The sequence below is a fragment of the Cervus canadensis genome, chromosome 2 (genome assembly GCF_019320065.1).
Source record: "Cervus canadensis isolate Bull #8, Minnesota chromosome 2, ASM1932006v1, whole genome shotgun sequence".
Taxonomy (NCBI): domain Eukaryota; kingdom Metazoa; phylum Chordata; class Mammalia; order Artiodactyla; family Cervidae; genus Cervus; species Cervus canadensis.
This window is the reverse complement of record NC_057387.1, coordinates 101,391,516-101,414,139: the sequence shown is the minus strand read 5'-3', so window position 1 is coordinate 101,414,139 and position 22,624 is coordinate 101,391,516. Positions and strand designations below refer to the sequence as shown.

General features: G+C 41.4%; 1 protein-coding gene across 13 annotated transcripts in view; it reads left to right on the top strand.

Annotated features, from left to right (window-relative positions):
* MACF1 (microtubule actin crosslinking factor 1) overlaps nt 1-22,624 on the top strand; it is a 337,865-nt gene that overhangs the window by 85,505 nt on the left and 229,736 nt on the right. Inside the window, exon 1 of one of the 13 annotated variants that reach the window (XM_043461826.1) lies at nt 18,980-19,901. The exons of 11 other annotated variants lie outside the window; for them this stretch is intronic. In XM_043461826.1, coding sequence (XP_043317761.1) covers nt 19,793-19,901 — 109 coding nt within the window. In that variant the 5' untranslated portion in view covers nt 18,980-19,792. Of the gene's footprint in view, nt 1-18,979; nt 19,902-22,624 lie in introns of those variants that run through there. One more of the 13 variants, XM_043461816.1, reaches the window with a different exon arrangement.

The following is a 22,624-nucleotide window of genomic DNA, read 5'->3' as shown; positions in this document are numbered from 1 at the left end:
AGAACACTGTTAGGAAAGTAAAAAGATGCCCCATAAAAAAAAAGAAAAAGATGCCCCATAGAATGGGAAAAGATATTTGTGAACCATACATCTAACAAGGCAGGGGTTTCCAGTCTCTGGGATCTAACGCCTGATGATTTGAGATGGAGCTAATGTAATAATAATAGGAATTAAGTGCACAATAAATGTAATGCACATGAATCATCCCCACACCATCCCGCTCAACCTGTGAAAAAATTGTCTTCCCTGAAAGTGGTCCCTGGTGCCAGAAAGGTTGGGGACTGCTGTCTTAAGGGACTTGTATCTAAAATATATAAAGTCCTCTTAATTAACAGTAAAAAGACAGTTTAATCACAAATGGGCAAAAGATTTGAATAGATGTTTCTCCAAAGAAGAAACATGAATGTCCAATAATAAACACATAAAAAGATACTGAGCATCATTAGGGAAATGCAAATCAAAGCGGCAATGAGATACCACTTCATACCCACTAGAATGGTTACCATAATCAAAAAGAAAGCAAGATGTGGAGAAATTGGAACCCTCATACATTGCTGGGTGGGAACATAAAATGGTGCAGCTGCTTTGGAAAACAATTTGGTGGTTCCTCAAGAAGTTAGAGTTACCAAATGGTCCAGCATTTCCACTAAGTATAAATCCAAGAGAAATGAAAGTGTATATCCAGCAAGATGTGTATAAAAATGCTTACAGCAGCATTATTCTCAATACCTAAAAATGGAGACGACTCCAGTACCTACCAGCTGATGAATGGAGAAGCAAAAGTGCTATATTCATACAATGGAATATTATTCATCAGTAAAAAGGAATGAAATAATAATTGGTGCTGACATGAATCACACTTGAAAATACTAATATGCTGAGAGAAAGAAGCCAGCTTGAAAACATTCTAGGTGAAAGAAGCCTGCCACAAAAGACCACATGTTGTATGACTTCATTATACAAAATAGGCAGATTCATAGAGACAGTAGTAGATTAGTGGTTGCAGGGTTAGGGAAGGGTGGAATGGGAAGTGACTGCTGATGGATATAGAGTTTCTTTTGGGGGGCAATGAAATGTTCTAAAATTACTTGGTGGTCATGGCTGCACGGCTCTGTGACTATACTTGCATTAAATTATATACTTTAAAAAGTATGTGTACGATATGTGTATGAAATTCAATGAGCTGTTATCCAAAACATTTCAGGTGATTTGTATGTCTGAATAGTATTTTGTCAGTTTGAACTTGGCCCCTGTTCCTGCCATCATGAATCTCGAAGTTAGAGCATCACTCCTGAGCACTGGGCAGGTGACTGCTGCCTTAAAGCCTTTCTCATCTTTCTCACCTTGGGTGAGAAATTTAGGTTTGCAGTTAACTTCCTGAAAGAGAAGAGCTGATGGCACTTTGTATCAGGAACCAAACCTTTTCACTTGAATGTTCTGAGGTTGAAACTTTTCCAAATTTTAAATGTGACTGTCTGTTCCCTACCCTCGTTTTTGTTTACCCTCTCAACTGTGTGGCCCACTGGAATAGTTTATGTTTTGGGTCCCAGATCCCATTCCCAGCTCTTCTAAGAACCTCCCTTTTCATTTCTAACCTTTTTTGCCCAGGCTGTTCTTGCTCTGAGGCTCTTTCCTGGGAGGTAGGGAGTAGCTGGAGGAGCCTCTGGGTGGCGCCCTGTGTCTAGAAGGTGGACAAAGGAGAAAGACTCGCCTGAAAGACACTTAGGCCTGTGTTGGCAGGAAGAGATGACTCATTTTCCATCAGAGGAATTTCAAAGAAAATATAATGACAGGATGATGTCAGAGGAGCAGGTGGAGACAGGAACCTTGATTGAGGTGCTGAAGGGCGGTGTTGGATTGTACGGTTGCCAGGGTAGTCAGAATGATTGACTGGCACAGATCACAAGAATCGTCACCTGTTTTTCAGTTCCTTTCTCAAGAGCCCTGGTGTGGGCAGAGCCTTCAGAGCATGTGGTCAAGTCCGTGCCTGTCTTGGGTGTACTGTTTTTGTATCTGGGTGAGACACTTCATCCCATCCGGTGCCAGTCATGGACGTATTTCACATGCGGTGTGGTGTGTGGGGGCTCCTTCACTCTGTGCACCAGCTCCGTGACTCGCAGGGCCTGTGTCTGAGAACTGAAAATCACACGCTCATGGTGGCCTGAGTTGTGTCATTTCCCCTGATACATTAGATGCAGGAACTTGCCTAGATAGCAGAAGCTCGGATCTCACGGTGTGTGTGTACTAAGTCGCTTCAGTTGTGTCCGACTCTTTGCCACCCTATGGACTTCAGCCCGCCAGGCTCCTCTGTCCCTGGGATTTTTTTTTCCAGGCAAGAATAGTGGAGTGGTTTGCTATGTCATCCTCCAAGGGGTCTTCCCAACCCAGGGATCAAACCCGCATCTCTTATGTCTCTGGCATTGGCAGGCAGGTTCTTCACCACTAGTGCCACCTGGGAAGCCCCTCAGATCTCAGGGACTTTACCTTATTGCTGAAAGTGCTCTGGTTCCCTCCAGTGTTTTGGCAAGAGCTGGATCTTTGTTCTAATCTTAGTGTTTTTTTGAGTTGAGTGCCCTCCTTGGTGTGTATGGATGAAGCTGATAAGTGGGGGGAACTTACAGTCAAGAGGAAGGATAGATAAGTCTTCTAATCTTTTCATTTTGTAAAGCACTCCAGTTGGTTAGATGTGTAGGCTCCCACTGATACTAAGACTGTAAGGCGTGCTCCTGGTCATCACTGGGTTTTAGCAGCTACCAGGGTCTGTGTGATTATGAGGTTGGAGGCTAACTCAGTAGTTTACAAAAGGATAAAAGAAAAGATATTTAGTGCTAATACTCAAGGAATGGGAGAACCCAGTGGCTCAGTGGCAAAGAATCTGCCTGTCAGTGCAGGAGATGCGGGAGGTGCAGGTTTGATCCCTGGGTCAGGAAGACCCCAGGAGAAGGAAATGGCAACCCACTCCAGTAGTCCTGCCTGGAAAAAATCCCGGGGAAAGAGGAGCCTGGAGGTTTACAGTCCATGGAGTTGCAAGAGTTGGACCCAACTTAGCATCTAAACAACAACTCAAGGAATATTTGAGGAGAGATATCTTAGCAATATCAATTGTTGCTTTTGTGTTTTATGCATTATTCATCTGCAAGTGACATGGAGATAGGGGTTTTTAGATGGCATAGGATACTGCCAAAAAATAGGAGTGCCTCTCTTTGAGATATACCATATGTGCTGTCTGCTCTGTGTGCTCAGTTGTGTCCAACTCTTTGTGACCCTTTGGACTGTAGCCCACCAGGCTCCTCTGTCCGTGGGATTTTTCAGGCAAGAATACTGGAGTGGGCTGCTGTTTATTCCTCCAGGGGATCTTCCCGACCCAGGGATCGAAGCCATGTCTCCTATGTCTGCTACATAGCAGGTGGAGTCTTCATAGCTGAGCCATCAGGGAAGCCCAAGATATATCATAAGTAAGAAGAAAAAGTGAAAACAAAAATAACCCCCCAAACAGACAAACAAAAATGCCTGAAATTGGAAAGAGAGGGAAAGACAGCTTTATTTATTGCTTGCTGCTGTCTTTAATTGTTGGACAATACTACCAGGTACACTGTGGGACTGAAACTGATCTTTGGAGGAGGGTGTGAAGGACATGAATCAGACAGCTTTTCTTAGAGAAGGGTGCTGGGCTTCCTTGGGCCACAGTTAGTACTATTCCTCCTCCCTGCTGGTTGTGCTTCTCCCTGTTATCTCTCCATGAAATAACAGGTCAGTGGAGTAGATTTTTAACTTGAAATGCCAGGGAAAATATTCTCTAGAATGGGTTTGATTTGGGAGCTTCCTGAGGATAATTTGTGATGCAGTGTTTCAGAAATCACCACCTGACTCACTGACCAGAAGCGTCGGTCTTTTCCTGAACGTGTTCTTTGTGTATCCGTCCCTAAATATATACAGGTCCTCTCTTCCTTTGGTTATGAGCTCAAGGCCTTTAATCGTGAGGTTGAGCAGTGGTAAGCAAGAACTCTTCTGACATGCCAGTTAACCAGAATGTTAAAGGCATCCACATGGGAGCTGGGGTTCCAAACACCTCTAATTTTTTTGGTGTGGTTGGAAAAGGACTCCTTTAAGGGCTCATCACCTGTAGAATAAAATCCAAACTCATCTTGTCACTTAAGACCTCTCATAATCCAGCCCAACTTTCTATAAAATTGTTTTTATCAAAATTATATTTGTTCTTATTTAAAGGTCAAATATTACTATGAAGTTTCTAACAAAAGTCATTCCCTGTTTTATCCCTCCCTACCTATCATTTAGCTGTTTCTTTTAGTATTTTCCACTACACTTATTAAGTATACTCTTGTACTAGTGATTTCTGAATTTTCAGTTTTAGGCATTATCTGTTGATGCTCTACTCTAGGAGATTTGGGTTTAGTTTTTTCACCCCTGCCCTTCTCCCTTGTTTCTGCTCTCACATATTATTACCGTTGCTAGGTGCTCAGTGTTTAGATTGTTATGATCATATAAAGTTGTTTAAAGCTGAGGCACATAGTATTCTACAATTACATTTACTTTCTTGACCAATTTTAAAATTTTTTTTCCTGGAATTAGCAATTGCCCTATGTTGTCATTTGTTTACCCTTCTATGTACCTATCTCCATGCTCTCCTATGGGATTCTAGGGCAGCTCTCAGTATTTTGGAACATATCAAATAATCTTTTGGTTCAAAATTTCCTTTGGAGACATCGCCCCCCGCCCCCGCCCCAGAGTTTTCTGTTTTCCAGCTGTAGCTTTCTGTAAAGCTAGAACCTTGAGTCTCCCCCCTACCGTCAGACTGGGGAAGTCCTTTGCCTCTCTTCTGTATTGGTTGCCATGTTTCCTGGATCTCATGCATTCATTTTTCTTGGTTTACCGCATCTCTTCATTGGAATATATCTTAGAGTAGCTTTCTGAGGAAGGATCCTTGAGAGATTAATATCTTTGAGAATTTGCTTATTTGAAAATGTCTTTATTCTCCTTTTCATTTAATGGAGGGTTTGGATGTAGAGTGCTAGGTTACAAATGACTGGCTTTCAGTGTTGCTCTTGAGAAGTCCAGTGCCATTCTGGTTCCTGACTTGTTTGTGATCTGTTTTCTTTTTGATAGCTTTTAGGATTTTATTTTTATCTCTGATATTCTGAAATATGATGATGTGCACTGATGAGGATCTTTTTTACTTACTGAGTTAGGTTCTCTGTGGGTCCTCTTTACTTGAAAACACCTCTTTCATTTATTAGTTCTTTGATAATTTCCTCTCTTCCAGTTTCTCCTTCTGGTACTTCAGTTAGTTGGATGCTGGACTGCACTGTTGATTTTCTGTCCTCTCTCGCTCACTCTATATTTTCTGTCTCTATTTTTGTTGCGATTTATGGTGAAGATCTTCAGCTCCACCTTCCAACTCTTCTTCGAAGTATTTATTTTTGCTCTCATAATTTTTATTTCTAAGCATTATTCTCTGCATGTTGCATTTTTATATACTTGTTTTATGGCAATAATACCTTTTAGGACCCTGAAGACAGTAATTACCACCTCCCTTCAGTGTTTTCCTCTGCTGCCAGTATTGTCTGTGTTTGTTTCAAGCTCCTTCTGTTTGCTCATATGCTCTCTGTCTTTCATGTTAGAGACTCTCTTATGTCTGAAGTTTCTTGGTCGTCTTCATAATTAAGAGTTAGCCCCTAAAAAGCTGATTGGTGGGGCTTGTTGCCTGGTGTGCTGTAATGACTGACAGGGTAGGGAAGATCCATTTCCCCTGGCCAGTCTCCTTATCTGGGGTCTCTTTAGCCGGGCAGCCAGAGCTCTGGGGTTGCCAAGCAGGGCAATAGGGCAAGGGGGAGGGTTGTGTTGTTCATTATGTCAAATTTCACTTAGTGCTCCTATTTTCAGTGAGGTACCTCACTTCTTACCTCAGGTGAGCCTGAAGGCATTCAACCAGTCAGTGTTCCACCTCACCCTGCCGCTCTCCCCCACTCCACCCCCAGGCCTTCCAGGGTACCGAGTGCTTCCAATTCCTGAGCCTTTCTGAAGTCTTGCAGCACCAGTTGCCATGTCCCCGGCCCCCTACAGGCACTTAGCAGAAAGAGAAAGCTGAAATTTAAATTAGGGACCATTTATCTTTCCCCTCTAGTTTATCAAATTTCTGTTGATATTTTAAATTCAAGACTGGTCTGTAAATTTTCTGCTGTTGGTAATAATTAACATAGAATCTAGGCAACTAAATATTTCATAGAACCACAGAATTTTAGAGCTGGAAAAGAATTTAGAGATCTAGAATATCAACTCATTTTATGAATAAATAAATAGATCCAGTGTGATTAAATGGTGCTAGAGTCATAATAAGCTAGAGACAGAAATGGAACTATAACTTCATTGTCTAGCTCTCAAGGTGCTAGATGTAGTGATAAAATCTGATACATGCTTCATTAAATATCTGGTAATTCAGAGTTAATCAGAGGGCACTGTCTGTTTCATTCTTTCTTTTTTTAAAATTTTATTTCTTTCTTATGGCTGTAGCCGCTCGGGCTTTTTCTCTCGTGTCAGAGAGCAGGGGCTACTCTGTAGTTGTGGCACATGGGCTTAGTTCCTCCGAGGCGCGTGGGATCTTCCCTGACCAGGGAATGAACCTGTGTCTCCTGCACTTGGAGGTGGACTCCTCACACTGAGCCACCAGAAAGCCTTCTGTTTCGTTCTTGTTGAAAATTTTCATACATTTCTTTTGGTCTTAGTAGTTACATAATTTTGTCATAGGTAATTTCTTTCTGATTTTTGTTTTTGACAAATCGGGATATTGAATATTTATTTTGAATTTTGTAAAAAACTGAGTTGTGTAATAGGTTTTTCCCCAAGGCCTTAGGAAACCATGGATTACAGGTGAGAAGGATATAAGCAACTGAAGTGAAAAACGCTGTGATTTCAAGAAAAATTCTTTAAAAGTGAGTGATTATGATGTATGTGGGGTGATTCTTTTTCTTCTTCAGTAGTAGAGTGCATACAGTAGGGGGCAGCCCAGTCTAGCTGGGTCCTGTTTAAAGTTTTGCTGTTTGAAAATACGTCAAGTGTTATTGCGTGAAGTATCCTTAAGGTAAATTGTGTCAAAGGTCCTCCTCGATTTCCCTGAGTTATTTAGCTCTCGGAAGTCATTTCCAAAATGTTTGAGATAGCTCTGTAGATCCACCTCTGAGGGGCTAGAAGCTCTAGGAATATCTATTGGGAGAAAGTTGAACAGTAACTTTTGTTTTTTTTGATTTGTTGAATATCAAGAATGCCAGTCACTAATGGAAACAGCCAGATGCCATTCTTTTCCTCAGTCCCCACTTTGGGCACCTGAGGGTGGATGGGCAGGTACTTACTTAAGAGGCTCCTTCTTCCTCAGATTTGGTTTTCACCAGTGCTTTGCCTCATAACATAAGGCTGCAGGATAGCAGATGGTCTGATGCTGGGGCTGGCTTGCAGTCTCCATTGGGCAGAGCTGTTGCTAGACAAGCAGTCTTACGGTGGAATGAACCAGAGCTGACCAGTAGGCTGGTATGGGCCCTGCTTCATGTCCATTACTTTTGGTTTCATCCGAAATAGAAACTTGTGGTCTCCAGATTTTAGATGTGCTCGTTGGTGTTTCTGCCTTTGCCTGCTTCTTCGTTGCCACCTGGCTGTCATTGGAGAGAATTCACTATAGCTCTAAGACTCTGCAGGGAGTTGAGAGGAACTGTGCTTGTTTCCGGGACGGGGTGTGTGTTCTCTTCCATTAAAACTGTTACCCACATTTCCTTTTATTACTCGTTAAGTCAGAGGCAGCTGGGAGGATGCATTACTCACCAGGCGCACAGTGGCCCTGGCTGTGGACAGGGAGTCTGGGCTGAGCTGAGAGTGAGTCAGCTCAGGGAACGGAAGAACTGCAGGGTAGCGTGGGGTAGGGGTTGTGTGCCGGTGACTCTTCCGTCTCTGTCTGCTCTTTTCTCTATAAGGACTCATCAGAAAGCTGGGAATACTGGGCATCCCGTTTCGGTAGTCAGTGAGCCAACCAAACTGTGGTGATGGTGTCTCCTGTGAAAGGAATGAGCGACTGCACTTAGCATTGCTGTCTTCTATGTTACGTGTGTATATGGGTTTTGAGGCAAGCTTGAGCTTGTATAATAAAGTTCTGTGTGTGAGGATTTCACTAGAATCAAGCAATCACAGAGTCTCTTTGTCTTAGTTATAAAATTTAGTCATCTGTATCTATTTTTGTCCAGTAGGGGTCACTGGGGTATTAAACTCTAAATGAGAGAAACATCTAATCCCATGATAGACCAATCAGATTCCTTATATTTATTGTTTAGAGTACTTTTTTAATTTTTAGAGCAGAAATGAAAGATGTGAACTTTGTGGAACATTAATTGTTTGAAGAGCAGATTAGTCCAATGGTTGAGATGGAATTGATTAAAAAAATAATAATAATAACCAGCAACCCCTGAATTGGAAGTAGGGAGTCTTAACCACTGGATCTCCAGGGAAGTCCTGAGATGGAATTGATTTTATGAGTAAGATCTGAAGAGCAGCTTTTAAAGACAATGACAAGAAATAGGGGAAGAAAATTGTTTATTAAAGCATCTGATATGTACCCATGTACTTTACATTTATTCCTTACTTAATCTTGTGAACAGTGGTTAGAAACAGGTATTTATATACACATTGTAAGTATTAGGAACCCAAGTTCAGGAACATTAGTGGCTTCCCCAGGGTCACATAGTTATGAAGTGATACTATCAGGGGAGATCCTGTTAGCCATGTTTGATTTGACTTTGGTCCTTGGACCCTGGTGAAGGGTCATGAGAGCAGAAGGTTTTATTAGGAAGTAAGCAGAGCCGGGTGGTAGATTCTCCTGAGAAAGACTAAAATGATTCTTGTGTTGAATTAGAGTTCAGAGCAGGCTCCAGGGATTCATAAGTGGAAAGAAGCTGTCAAGTCTGTCTTTGTCTTCAGGGGTCAAGTTCTACCTCTTTTTCACTTAGAGCTACTGCCAGAATGTGGTCAACTGTCTCACAGAGATCTAAAATTAGGTCTCTGTTTGTGTACAAAGCTTGGTTTCCATGGATAAATAGCTTAAGTTGGTCTCTCTTACCTACCTCTTATCTTGGCCCAGACTCTTCTTCTGAGCCTTGAATGTTGCTACCTATTGACATTCTCAAGCCCAGTTATATCTATGTTGAGTTCCTGACCCCTCAGTCAGTTGCATGTTTATTCTACTTTTGCATTCTTTTTTTTTTTTTTTTACTTCTGCATTCTTGAATTTCTGATATCTCAGGAAAACAAGTTGATCACATGTTCATAGCCAGACCACACTAAAAGACAGTTCCCATTGAGACCAGTTTTTGTTTTTATTTGAAAAAGCATTTTTTAAATTGCATTTAGGCGGGATACAAGAAAGAGGCTAACTCTCTTTCAGTGTGCATTTACTTGGAATGACAGATATTTCTGGACAAAAATAACAACCTTGGCAAAATTCAGAAACAGCCCCCATAGACAGGGCTTCTTATTCTTAAATCACATTTTTCCATTTATTTAAGATACTGGCTCTCAGAGTATACTGGAAAAAGTTTAATAGCTAGATCTTATTATTTTTACTTTGTTGGGGAAAACAGAACCCCAAAGAGAGGGATTATTTTAAATGGTGATATGGATATTAAGGTTACTAATACAATCATATTTTCCTTTTGGAAGCAGAGCCATTAAAGCCCATTTTGTTTTATTCATTGAGTTGGTGGTTTAGAGCTGTTAAATACCTTGACTTACCTCCTTGCATTGGCCACTGAAGATGATTTGATGCTTTGCTAGGTCCCATGTGGCTCTGTGGTAAAGAATTTGCCTGCCAGTGCTAGGGATGCAAGAGACATGGGTTTGATCCCTGGGTCAGGAAGATCCCCTGGAGGAGGAAATGGCAACTCACTCCAATATTCCTGCCTGGAAAATTCCATGGACAGAGGAGCCTGGTGGGCTACGGCCCATGGGGTCGCAGAGAGTCGGACACGTCTGAGAAACGGAGCCCGAGCATGAGCACATGAACAGATGTTCTAGTGCAGGAACAGTGATGGCAACAGTTCTCATTAGTGAGGGTGGGAAAATGCACGGACTCTTCGGCTCTCAGTAAGCACTAAAACATATAATGCTTACTGTATATTTTACTATACATACCATACTATATATTTTAGTGCTTACTGAGCGCGGAATAGTCCATGCATTTTTCTTACCTAATCCTCACTGGAACACTGTGAAGAGGTAATTTTATTATCTCCATTTTATAGACAGGGAAATTGAGAATGAAAGAGATTAATCAGTTGGTCCAAAGATACATCTGGAAACCATGAAGTCAGATTTTGAGTCTAGGCTTGGCTAAAGATTGTGTTAGAGTTCTGGAAAGAGAGGGAAAGAGAGAAAAGAATGGGGCTTGGGGGGAGTTTGGCTGCTGGACAGAATTCATATCTAGAGAGACTTGTAGTAGTGGAATTTCTGAATCAATAAATTAACTTTTTCCTCATAACCTCTCAGGTAGATTTGGAAGTTCTCTGTTAAAAGTGTCTCGGCTCCTTTGTTAGTATATGTTATCTGCTGAGCCTATTTAGAGGAGCATGTCGAATTATTCCTGCCATAAGATGAATAGTTTTCCGGGTGTGTTTTTGTGTGAAAATAGATGTTGTATTTTGGGAATCTTGATGGTTTGTTGGATCCAGTTTTGCTTTTTCCAGTATTTTCCCCCTTTATTCACGGCCCTCACAGTGCTCTTTAGATCCTTTTGCTCTTTTCATTCATTCGTTCATTCATTCATTTATTCACTCATTTCATGAGTAGTTCTTTAGTGATGAGATTTTACATAGGAGAACGACTTTAGCTCCACTTTAGTGGAGTAAAAATATATACACAGTTATATTCTAAAGTAGAAAGTGCTAGATGTCATAAGAGAGAAGCATATAAATTATAAGTTCACAGAAGTTGTTTACTTCTAGCTGAGATAGAGGGAGTCAGCACCGAGAATTCTGTGAAAAGACTGGCTTAAACTGATCCACAGGAGTGGGACTTTGACTTCTGGAAATGGGAAGGAAATACATGCCAGGGCAAGTGAGGGAAACATTGTAAGGCCAGAGTTTTTAACTTGCTCACTGAGGAATGCAAGTTATAGAGTTAAATGACAGATGAGTGTTTATTGAGCATTTAAGACAAACCAGGCGTTAGGCATGCTTCAGGGAGATTAATCTCACAGTAGATGAGAACAGGGTCAGCAGGTTGGAGACTGGGATTAGGAAAATTAGATTTGGTAGTTTTGGTGATAGGTTAGGTAAATGATGAGTTTACCAAGGTTTTGTATAGTGTGAGCAGTATTCAGCTTTTTTTTTTTTTTTAGTATTTATTTTTGGCTGCACCTTGGAGCTTGCAAAATCTTAATTCCCTGACCAGGAATTGAACCTGGGTCAAGGCAATGGAAACCTGGAATCCTAACCACTAGGACACCAGGGAACTGCCTGGTGTTTCTTCTTCTTCTTGTTTTTTTTTCTTTAATTAAGTAATTAACTTATTGTTGGGGCTACGCTGGGTCTTGGTTACTGTGCTTGGGCTTTCTCAAGTTGCAGCCAGCAGGGGCTACTCTCCAGCTGCAGCGTGCAGGCTTCTCCTGTTGCAGAATTTGGGCTCTAAAGCTTGGACTCAGTAGTTGTGGCTCTGGGGCTTAGCTGCCCTACCACCTGTGGAATCTTCCCAGGCCAGGGATCAAACCTGTGTCCCCTTCATTGGCAAGTGAATTCTTAACCACTGGACTGCCAGGGAAGACCTATTCAGAAATCTTGTGATCACATGTATTAAATAGTTTTTTTGCTCTCCTTCCAAATAATGATAAATACAGACAGTATTTATTGAGCACATACTGTGTGCCAGGCACAATCTAAACACCATAAGTACATTAACTCATTAATCCTCAGTACAGCTCTGTGGGACAGTTTCTATTATTATCATCATTTTACAGATGAGATTGAGGTTTCTTGAAGTCACTTACATAACTTGGCCACAGGTGCTAATGTACCATATATAGTAGAGTCTGGATTTGAACTCAAGTAGGCAAGAGAGTTCCAGAAAAACATCTATTTCTGCTTTATTGACTATACCAAAGCCTTTGACTGTGTGGATCACAATAAACTGGAAAATTCTGAAAGAGATGGGAGTACCAGACCACCTGACCTGCCTCTTGAGAAACCTATATGCAGGTCAGGAAGTAACAGTTAGAGCTGGACATGGAACGACAGACTGGTTCCAAATAGGAAAAGGAGTACGGCAAGGCTGTATACTGTCACCCTGCTTATTTAACTTACATGCAGAGTACATCATGAGAAACGCTGGGCTGGAAGAAGCACAAGCTGGAATCAAGATTGCCGGGAGAAATATCAATAACCTCAGATATGCAGATGACACCACCCTTATGGCAGAAAGTGAAGAGGAACTAAAAAGCCTCTTGATGAAAGTGAAAAGGGAGAGTGAAAAAGTTGACTTAAAGCTCAACATTCAGAAAACTAAGATCATGGCATCTGGTCCTATCACTTCATGGGAAATACAGTGTCAGACTATTTTTTGGGGCTCCAAAATCACTGCAGATGGTGACTGCAGCCATGAAACTAAAAGACAGTTACTCCTTGGAAGGAAAGTTATGACCAACCTCAGTTCAGTTCAGTTCAGTCGCTCAGCCATGTCCGACTCTTTGCGACCCCATGAATCACAGCACGCCAGGCCTCCCTGTCCATCACCAACTCCCAGAGTTTACTCAAACTCATGTCCATCGAGTCAGTGATGCCATCCAGCCATCTCATCCTCTGTCGTACCCTTCTTCTCCTGCCCCCAATCCCTCCCAGCATCAGGGTCTTTTCCAGTGAGTCAACTCTTCTCATGAGGTGGCCAAAGTTTTGGAGTTTCAGCCTTAGCATCAGTCCTTCCAATGAACACCCAGGACTGATCTCCTTTAGGATGGACTGGTTGGATCTCCTTGCAGTCTAAGGGACTCTCAAGAGTCTTCTCCAACACCACAGTGCAAAAGCATCAATTTTTCGGTGCTCAGCTTTCTTCACAGTCCAACTCTCACATCCACACATGACCACTGGAAAAACCATGGCCTTGACTAGACGGACCTTTGTTGGCAAAGTAATGTCTCTGCTTTTTAATATGCTGTCTAGGTTGGTCTGGTCAAGGCTATGGTTTTTCCAGTGGTCATGTATGGATGTGAGAGTTGGACTGTGAAGAAAGCTGAGCGCCAAAAAATTGATGCTTTTGCACTGTGGTGTTGGAGAAGACTCTTGAGAGTCCCTTGGACTGCAAGGAGATCCAACCAGTCCATCCTGAAGGAGATCAGTCCTGGGTATTCATTGGAAGGACTGATGCTGAAGCTGAAACTCAAATACTTTGGCCACCTCATGAGAAGAGTTGACTCACTGGAAAAGACCCTGATGCTGGGAGGGATTGGGGGCAGGAGAAGAAGGGTACGACAGAGGATGAGATGGTTGGATGGCATCACCGACTCGATGGGCATGAGTTTGAGTAAACTCCGGGAGTTGGTGATGGACAGGGAGGCCTGGCGTGCTGCGATTTATGGGTTCTCAAAGAGTTGGACAAAACTGAGTGACTGAACTGAACTGATGCAGACTATAGCCCATGGTGTCGCAAAGAGTTGGACATGATGGAGCACAGCACAGTCTGGTTTCAGATTGGACCTGAAATTAGCATGCTGCTAAAATATTCATGGCATCTAGGTTATTGAGCAAGAAATTTGGATATTTTCCTGCCTTTATTGTGTTCAGTGACTCTTGGGTATGTAGAAAATTCTTTGTAGACATTCTGAACCTTGGCATGTTTATTGTTGTCTCAATACTATATTGCTAAATCTTAGAGATTGGAGTCATAGATGTCTCCTAATTAGCTTCCATGAAACCCATATCCTTTGCCTCTGGACTCAGTGGAAGAACACAGGTGACAGGCATTCAAGGCCAGGATTTGATGCCTGGACCTCCCATTTCCAGAAACCTGTGGTTTCTAATCCTGTTAGTCATATGGTAGTCTCTCTGCCAAAATTTAAATCTTAAATGGTATTTTATTTTTTTTAAGTTTCTTTTTGTAAACATTATTTTTCTAGATTTTACTCTTTTAAATGGGTCTTATATTTCCAGTCTGTATCTGCTAAAGTTCTGATGCTGGTGGATGTCAGTTATTTTTGAGACCAAGTATACTCCATGACAGTTCGAATAAACCATACAGCCTCTCTTCTCACAGGCTTGCTTTCATCTCAGTCACAGATACTGATGTGATTTGGGGCTGTTGCTCTGTTTCAAGATTTCTTGTGGGTAACGGTTGTGGGTGACCATCCTAAATCCTTGTGAGTGAAGTGATCTGATAGAAAGGCAGGTCTCAAGTCTTAATGAAGTTCAGAGTGTTGCTTCTACAAAGTTTTTTTGCTGGTTTGCGGCCCTTTCCATTGGCTGTTAGCAAAGGATATCCTGAAGGGTGCTGAATGTGTCTGTAAATGGCCTATTCTTTGTATCATAAATGATCTCTAAAACGAAAACTAGCCACTCCCCTTGCCAGCTTCTAACCACTTCCTGTGACAACACACAGATCCGTCTTAGTTTTTCTGAGTGAAAATGTTATTTTCATAAGGCAATTTCTCTGCCCTTTTTTCTTCCTTCAAATGTGCATATGTACATATACACAAAAGCTGGAACCAAACTTTTGACTTGTGATATGTAGAAAAATGGTGTATCCAAGGTATAGCGTGTTATCTTATAAAAATCTACAAAGAATAAGTTAAGTTGGATACTTTCTGTTATCTTCTGTGATAGAAGTAGATTCAGAATGTATCTTGATATTTGAGTCCTTGAATTTTTTTCCCCTTCAAATTTCCTAGGTGTTTTTGAATGGCATAAGCATGATACATGATTTTCCAATTAAGACAGCCTTGCAATGGCTTCAGGTAGCAGCGTAAGGAAAAGAAATGGCTTTCATATTAGGAAATGAAAATTTGGTGAAGATACTTAAAAGATTGCAAAAAGTGTTATACAGTGGTGACAGACAGCACTAGTACTGTACCATTTTGTGTTGAAATTGAGATTCTCTCCTTAGAGCTGGGTAGAGCTCTTTATAGGCTCTGTCTTACAAAGAGGAAGTATTCCAGATATATAAATATCTAAAATTGGTTAGCTTCAAATTAGCATACTGATTTTGCCAGAAGTTTTCAGCAAAAGGAGGTAGTATGGTTAAAATAAATTAATTTGAAATCAGACAGATAAAAGTTCAGATGTCAGTTCATCCTCTTTGTGACTATGGGCAAAATAACTTGAACAAGTTACTGCCTAAGTGGTCTCACGTAGTTTCTTTTTTTTTTTTTTCCACGTAGTTTCTTGATTGTAAAACAGTATCCTGGGTCTCTCCAAGAACTCTGGATTCATATATTCAATTTCATATTCAAAATTCCACTAAAATGTCTACTAGGCATTTCAAAGTTAATGTATCCAAAATGGAATTCCTACCCATTCCCCACCCCTCACTAAAAAAAAAAAGCAACACCCCAAGGAACTACAACCACCAGTGAACCGCAGACCGTCTGCTTCTCTGGCTGCCTTCCCCATCTTAGGAAATAGCAGTTCTGTCTTTTTAATTTCTCAGGCCCAAACCTGGAAGTCATTTCTCAACTCTGTTCTTTCCTTGCTCACCCCACATCAGTCTATCAGCAGATCCTGATGGCTCTTTTTCTCTTTTTCCTTCTTTAGTTTTAAAAATATTTATTTATTTGTCTCAGTCGGGGCATGCAGGATCTTTTTTTTCCAAGTTACAACGTACAGGATTTTTAGTTGCAGCATGTAGAATCCTTATCCGCAGCGTGTGAAGCCCTAGTTGCTGCGGTACGTGGAATCTAGTTCCCCAACCAGGGATCGAACCGGGACTCCTGCATCCTGCATTGGGAGCGCAGTCAGCCACTGGAAACCAAGGAAGTCCTGACTCTTTTTTTTTAAAATTTGTCCAGCATATGACCGTATCTTACCATCTCTACAACTGCACCCTAGTCTTGGTTATCATTTCTCAGGCACTAGTTTTCACTTGGATTATTGTAATCACATTATAACTAGCTTCCTTGCTTCTGCTTTTGCCTCTCAATAGTCTGTTCTCAATACAGCAGCAGGAGTGGTCCTTTGAAAACCTAAGTTAAATCCTATCACTCTCTCACAGGAAACCCTCCAAAGGTTTTCCATTTCACTTAGAACAGAAACTGGAGTCTTTACACATGGCCTATACAGACACAGGTGATCCGACCCCCCTCTCTGGTCACAGTCTCCTGACATTCCTGTTCGCTTTCAGCTTCAGTCTTTCTAGTTTCCTTGACGTCCCCTGAACGCATCAAGCCTGCTTCTGCCTCAGGGACTTTGCACTTGCTCTTTTCTTTGTTGGGCTCATCCTTTCTCTAGATAGCCATATGACTTGTTGGCTTGTAATCTGTAGGTCTGCTCAAATGTCATCTTACTAGAGAAGCCTTCCATGACCATTCTGTACAGAAAACTGTAAACATCTCCCCTCTGGATCTCCCTTCTCCTCTTCATCTCCTTAGTATATATTTACTTTATTTTCTGTCTTCCTCTCTCTTCCTACTAGCATATGAGCCCCATGAGGGCAAGATCTTTGTTTTACTCACTACTGTGTTACCAGTATCTAGAACAGGGCATGGCACATAATAAATATTTGATGAATGAAATGTAGCTTAGCATAAAATTGTAGATGATCTTGACCCCAGATTAAGGCATTCATATTGTATTAGTTCCCCCATTAAAGGCCCTTTATTAACCTTTCTGGTTAGTAGATTGTTCAAATATAAAACCCTTCCCTTTTATTAAAAAAAAAAAAAGAGATAACTTTACAGATATTAAAGTAGTTTGCATTTTTAAAACTTTTTTGTGGTAACACAGCATGTTTTTATACCGTAGTTTAAAAGGCACTGTAGAAATAAAGAGCTAGTTTGGTAGAAAAAAGAGGTTGTAACTCTTCTCTGAGTGGAGGATCCTGGAAGTTAGATGTACCCTTGGCTTTTGGGCTGTCTGTGTTTTTGTGTGTCCACACTTCATTTTATAAAGTATCTCTTCATAGAAAAGTAGATGAAGAGGGGGCACTGCAAGAACTTTGCATATGCAGCTTGGATTGTGCAGACTTCTTTCCAGCCTTCAAATGTGTTTGTTAGGTTTATTGAAATATAATTTAGGGATATGCAGATGACACCACCCTTATGGCAGAAAGCGAAGAGGACCTAAAAAGCCTCTTGATGAAAGTGAAAGAGGAGAGTGAAAAAGTTGGCTTAAAGCTCAACATTCAGAAAACTAAGATCATGGCATCTGGTCCCATCGCTTCATGGGAAATAGATGGGGAAACAGTGGAAACAGTGTCAGACTTTATTTTTTTGGGCTCCAAAATCACTGCAGATGGTGATTGCAGCCATGAAATTAAAAGACGCTTACTCCTTGGAAGGAAAGTTATGACCAACCTAGATAGCATATTAAAAAGCAGAGATATTACTTTGCCAACAAAGGTCCGTCTAGTCACGGCTATGGTTTTTCCAGTGGTCATGTATGGATGTGAGAGTTGGACTGTGAAGAAAGCTGAGCGCCGAAAAATTGATGCTTTTGAACTGTGGTGTTGGACTCTTGAGAGTTCCTTAGACTGCAAGGAAATCCAACCAGTCCATCCTAAAGGAGATCAGTCCTGGGTATTCATTGGAAGGACTGATGCTGAGGCTGCAACTCAAATACTTTGGCCACCTCATGGGAAGAGTTGACTCATTGGAAAAGACCCTGATGCTGGGAGGGATTGGGGGCGGGAGGAGAAGGGTACGACAGAGGATGAGATGTTTGGATGGCATCACCGACTCAATGGACATGAGTTTGAGCAAACTCCGGGAGTTGGTGATGGACAGGGAGGCCTGGCATGCTGTGATTCATGGGGTTGCAAAGAGTCAGAGATGACTGAGCGACTGAATTGAAGTGGTGATCCAATGGTGAAGAATCCACCGTCCAATGCAGGGGACATGGGTTTGATCCCTGATCAGGGAACTAAGATCCCACATGCCACGGGGCAACTAAGCCTGCGTGCCACAACTGCTGAGCCTGCGCTTTCTAGAGCCCGTGCTCCATAACAAGAGAAGCCCAGGAACTGCATCTAGAGAAAGCCCAAGTGCCTCAATGAAGACCCAGCACAGCCAAAATAAAAAATTAATTAAAAATATAATTTATATACGATAAGATCCATCCATTTAAATCTGCAATGTTGTGAATTTTGACAAATGTATATAGTAGTGGAACCATCATCACCATCAGCATATAGAACATTTCCATTACCTTGTAAAATTTTCTGTGTTCCTCCTTTGAATTCTGTTCCCTTCCCTCACCCCATGCCCCTGGCAACCACTTATCTGATTTTTGTTCTTATAGTTTTCCTTTTCTAGTGAAATCACACAGTATGTGTGATTTTGTATTTGGCGTCTTTCATGTAGCTTGATACTCTTGAGATTCATCCATGCTGTTGTATGTATCAAGGGTATGTTCCTTTCATATTGCTGTGTTGTAGTCCCTTGTATGGATGCACCACAGATTATTAGTTCACCAGTTTGATGGACATTCAGGTTGTTTTCAGGTTTTAGTTGTTTTGAATGAAGCTGCTATAAACATTTATGTGCAGGTTTTTGTGTGGACACATGTTTTCATTTTCCTTGAGTCAATACCTAGGACTTATATTGCTTGGTCATTCTAGTATGTGTATGACTGTTTTCTAGAGTAATTTCTGGAGTGGCCGATTTCACCCCACCAGCAATATATGAGAGTTCCCAGTTGCTTTACATCTTGCCAGGACTTGGTTTTAGTCATTCTACTGGTGGGTAAGTCTTAAAATGTTTTCAGTTGCTGCTACAGTGTCCATTTCAAGTTTTCCTTTGCAAGCAGGTCTTAGTTTCCTGAAAGGCCTTGTTTTCTGCTGTCATTGAGTGTCCTCCTGTCCCCTCGGGCAGCTGGGAGACATCAGGTAGATTTTCCAACTTTTGGAAAACACACCCGTGGAGCAGTTTTGCTCTCCTTGCTGATCGTCAGCATGCCTGATGTCAGGTCTGTTTCATGGAGCTTGTTCTGCATGTCATCCTCTCTGCAGTGATGTTCCGGTCCCTCGCCTCCTCCTCCCGGGTTGTGGGTGTGGAAGGATTGCCCTCCCACTGTGCCAGGGAGCTTGTGGACACTTAAACGTCCTTCTGTGCTTTACCTCCTCCCTGCTAGTGGTTCCCCGGTGCTGCTGTGACTTTTTTCTTCTGGCTCCATCCCAGCCAGGCTGGGAATGGAAAGTTAAGAGTGTGACGTCCTCTGACAGCCTCCCATCTTGTAGAAGGGTCTGAGGCTTGTTTGTTTAAGCTGAACAGAGGATGCCAAAGATAGAGTTTGAGTCAGCTCAGCACTAGCTTAGACGCCCCTTTTGCTCTCCTGGTTCCTCCTTCCCTTTCCCCTCCCCCTCTGGCCAGTTGTTTCCTGGGCTTTGTCTGAGACACACTGTAGAGTTTTAGTCCCATCTACTACTGCGTGCTGAAAAACAGAGGCGAGATGGGGGAGAAGCCGCCAGGAAGTTTCTGACAACACTGAGCTGCGGGCCTCTGCCTCTGCTGATAGTACAGGACAGCAGTAACCTCAGGAGAAAGGCATTCAGAGGCTGTGCCGAGCTGTGGGCTTGTGGCTAACTCAGGGGAGGAGAAAGGACGGGCCTGGAAATGCCTCTCTTAGATTCGTCTTATTTGCCACCAACCATCTTTATTTTGACTCACATTCTTGGAGTTGCCGGTGTTCTATACTGGAAAAGATGTGCCAGAGGCAGAGCAGGTAATGGGTGCCCAGTGCTTCTTGGAATCTGCTGTGGGGCTTTTGAGGGTGGGGTGGATGGCAGAAGTCTTCCCACTTGCTTTCCTTAAAGGGCCAGCACAGCCTGCGGGCTATCAGACCTGAGTGTGTGGGGGACCTGCTGAGGAAACCAGGCTGCTCTGGGACCAGTTTAGGACTGGACCCTTTCTTGCTCTGTGAGGCTTGTCTGGTGAGGCGGTGCTGGTGAGATGAGGTGATGTCTGGGCTCGAGGCTGAGGGAAGTGGCGACTCTGATGACTTGTGTCCTTCCTTATAGAATTAAGCCCTTCCATTCCTTACTTTCTCAGTCTCAGAGTAGTTTTTGGATCTGTTTTTTTTTTTTAACCAAAAACATAGAGTAACTCTGTCACCCTCCTCCAGGTATAAATGTGGGAGAACTTGTGGGATTAGAGAAGTTTCTGGATTTGCTAATTATTCGGGTGAGAAAAGGCAGAGGAGGGGAGGTCAGTGAGAGGAAAGGGTGGCCGGCTGTCCTTGCCGAGGTGCATCTGGGAACACAGGGACGCCTCTGTTCTCTTTGGTAGGATTGAAATGTTCTTTTCCCCTCACACAGCCACACAGTTTACACAATGTGTATCCAAGCCATCTTGCATCCTGTTCAATGCAAGGAAGTTAGCTATTCTTTTCCCCAGGTGAATATTCAGATCCTGATATTAAAATCTTGTTTATTCATTTTGTTCTTGAGTGGTAGCAGACCCCTCTTTCTTCCCGAATTACTATTTGCTGCATTATATTCCTTTGGCTTTTAAATGCCCAGTGCTGGGATCAGCCCTGTGTTTAGCGGATTCTAAGCCTCCACAGCTGAGGACTGATACAGTCCAGCTTTTTCTGGAGTACACTCTCAGATCTGTGCCTTTAGTACTTACTGTCTTTGTGACCCGCTTACTGCCTTCAAGCCAACCTATTGAAGCAACACCTGTTGCTTTGTATCTTACAATTAAGGTACAGGTTTGATGACTTATTATTTAGGAAACTATTAGAATTTCATGAATGCTTGGCAGAATTAGATTCAGTCATTCCCAGTGTCTTTTTCCAGTAAGTCCTAGAAAAGCTTATGACTAAATATTCAGATCCCAATGTGCATCTGTATCAGCAAAAGCAGAGAGACATTTAGAAATGTGTTCACTTGTGTAGTAGTGTGTTTTAGAAGGTAGCCCAAAGTGACTTTCCTGATGTGTAAGCCTGTGTTTGAGCTTATAAAGAAAGGAGTAGGCAGGCATGAGTTATTTGGCTCTATATGCTATATCATATGCAATGAGAAAAGTAAATATTATTTAAGCGAAGGCTGATGCTTTCATTTTCATTTTTCTGTGCATGATGGTAATGGCATTTCTCAACCACTAGTTCATTAATATTTTAAGAAGTTTATCCTCAGTATAAGATTTGCTCTTGAACTTAGAAGTCATAGCCCTGTCTTTGAAATGGCTTCTTTATGTTTTAGAAATATTAGTTTCACAAACAGCTGTAGTAAAAAGAAGAAAAATACACTGTAAAAGCTTTTTATTTTTATGAAACAACTTTGATTCTAGTACCTATTAGTTATATTGGGAATATGCTATGTTCAGTTTATCCGTAAAATTAGAGTGGTGTTTTTTTTCAGTTGGAGAATATGAATTCTAAAACTTTCACAGAATTACTTTGGAGGTTCTGAACCCATTTTAATTTAGATTTTAAGATGTATTTTATCTATTAATATGTATTTTAAAATTACATGTGTACTCTAATGTGCTGTCTGCCAGTTGGACATCACCAGAATAAAGTTTCTCCCTCATTTCTGTGTATATATTTATAGTGCTTATGAATGTATTGTTGATTAAAAAAGTGAAGATTACATCTTCTAGTCTGGTCTTTTTTTTTTTTTTTCTTCCTCCGTTAATAGCAAGTGTGTACAGTATTGCAGAACATGAGTCCTGTGCTTAATAAATTCTAGGCAAGTCTCAGATGTTCAGTTGTAATAGTGAGTGGGTGACACGTCATTAAGTGATCCCATTGTAATGCTGGCTTAGTGTACTACCAGTTTCTGTGCTCCTTGCCCCACTTTTCTAATCATATCTACACATTATAAGAATGTACATAGTTTTTAGATATTGAAGGCATTTAACTTTGAAACAATATTTCTGTTATTCTTTCATGCTCTTGTATCGATTTATTTGAATAATATCCTGAGATTAGGGGCAAACTGAAACTGTTACTATTTGTATAAAGCAGTTAAAAAAAAAAAAGGTTCCCTGCAGTAAAATACAGCACAGAAATAAACAAGAAGCTGAGGCTGATATAACTATAATTAAGTAATCTCTAATTTCAGTCAAAATTACTTGATTGGTTAAGTCATTTGGCTTTAAATAAGTAATATAAATTTGAATCTGTAAAATTGATTCATGCTATTAAATACTGAAATTACATGTTATATATGTTGAGTTCCATATAAGATTTGTTTGAAAAGTTTCTGCTGTTTCAGTTGAAATCACTAGGTTCCTTAGTGCTAGAGTTCTAAGATATGGAACTCGAGTAAATCTTCATTGTGCTTGTGTACATTTCTGATTTCTTCCATTCTTAAAGTTGATCACATATTCTATATTGCTCTTAGAGTTGAAAGTGACCTTGCCTATTAACCAACCCAACTTCTTACCTAGTCCTGCCCTTATCAGAAGTTGCTCTTTTTGCTTGAAGGTCTCTGTTTGGAG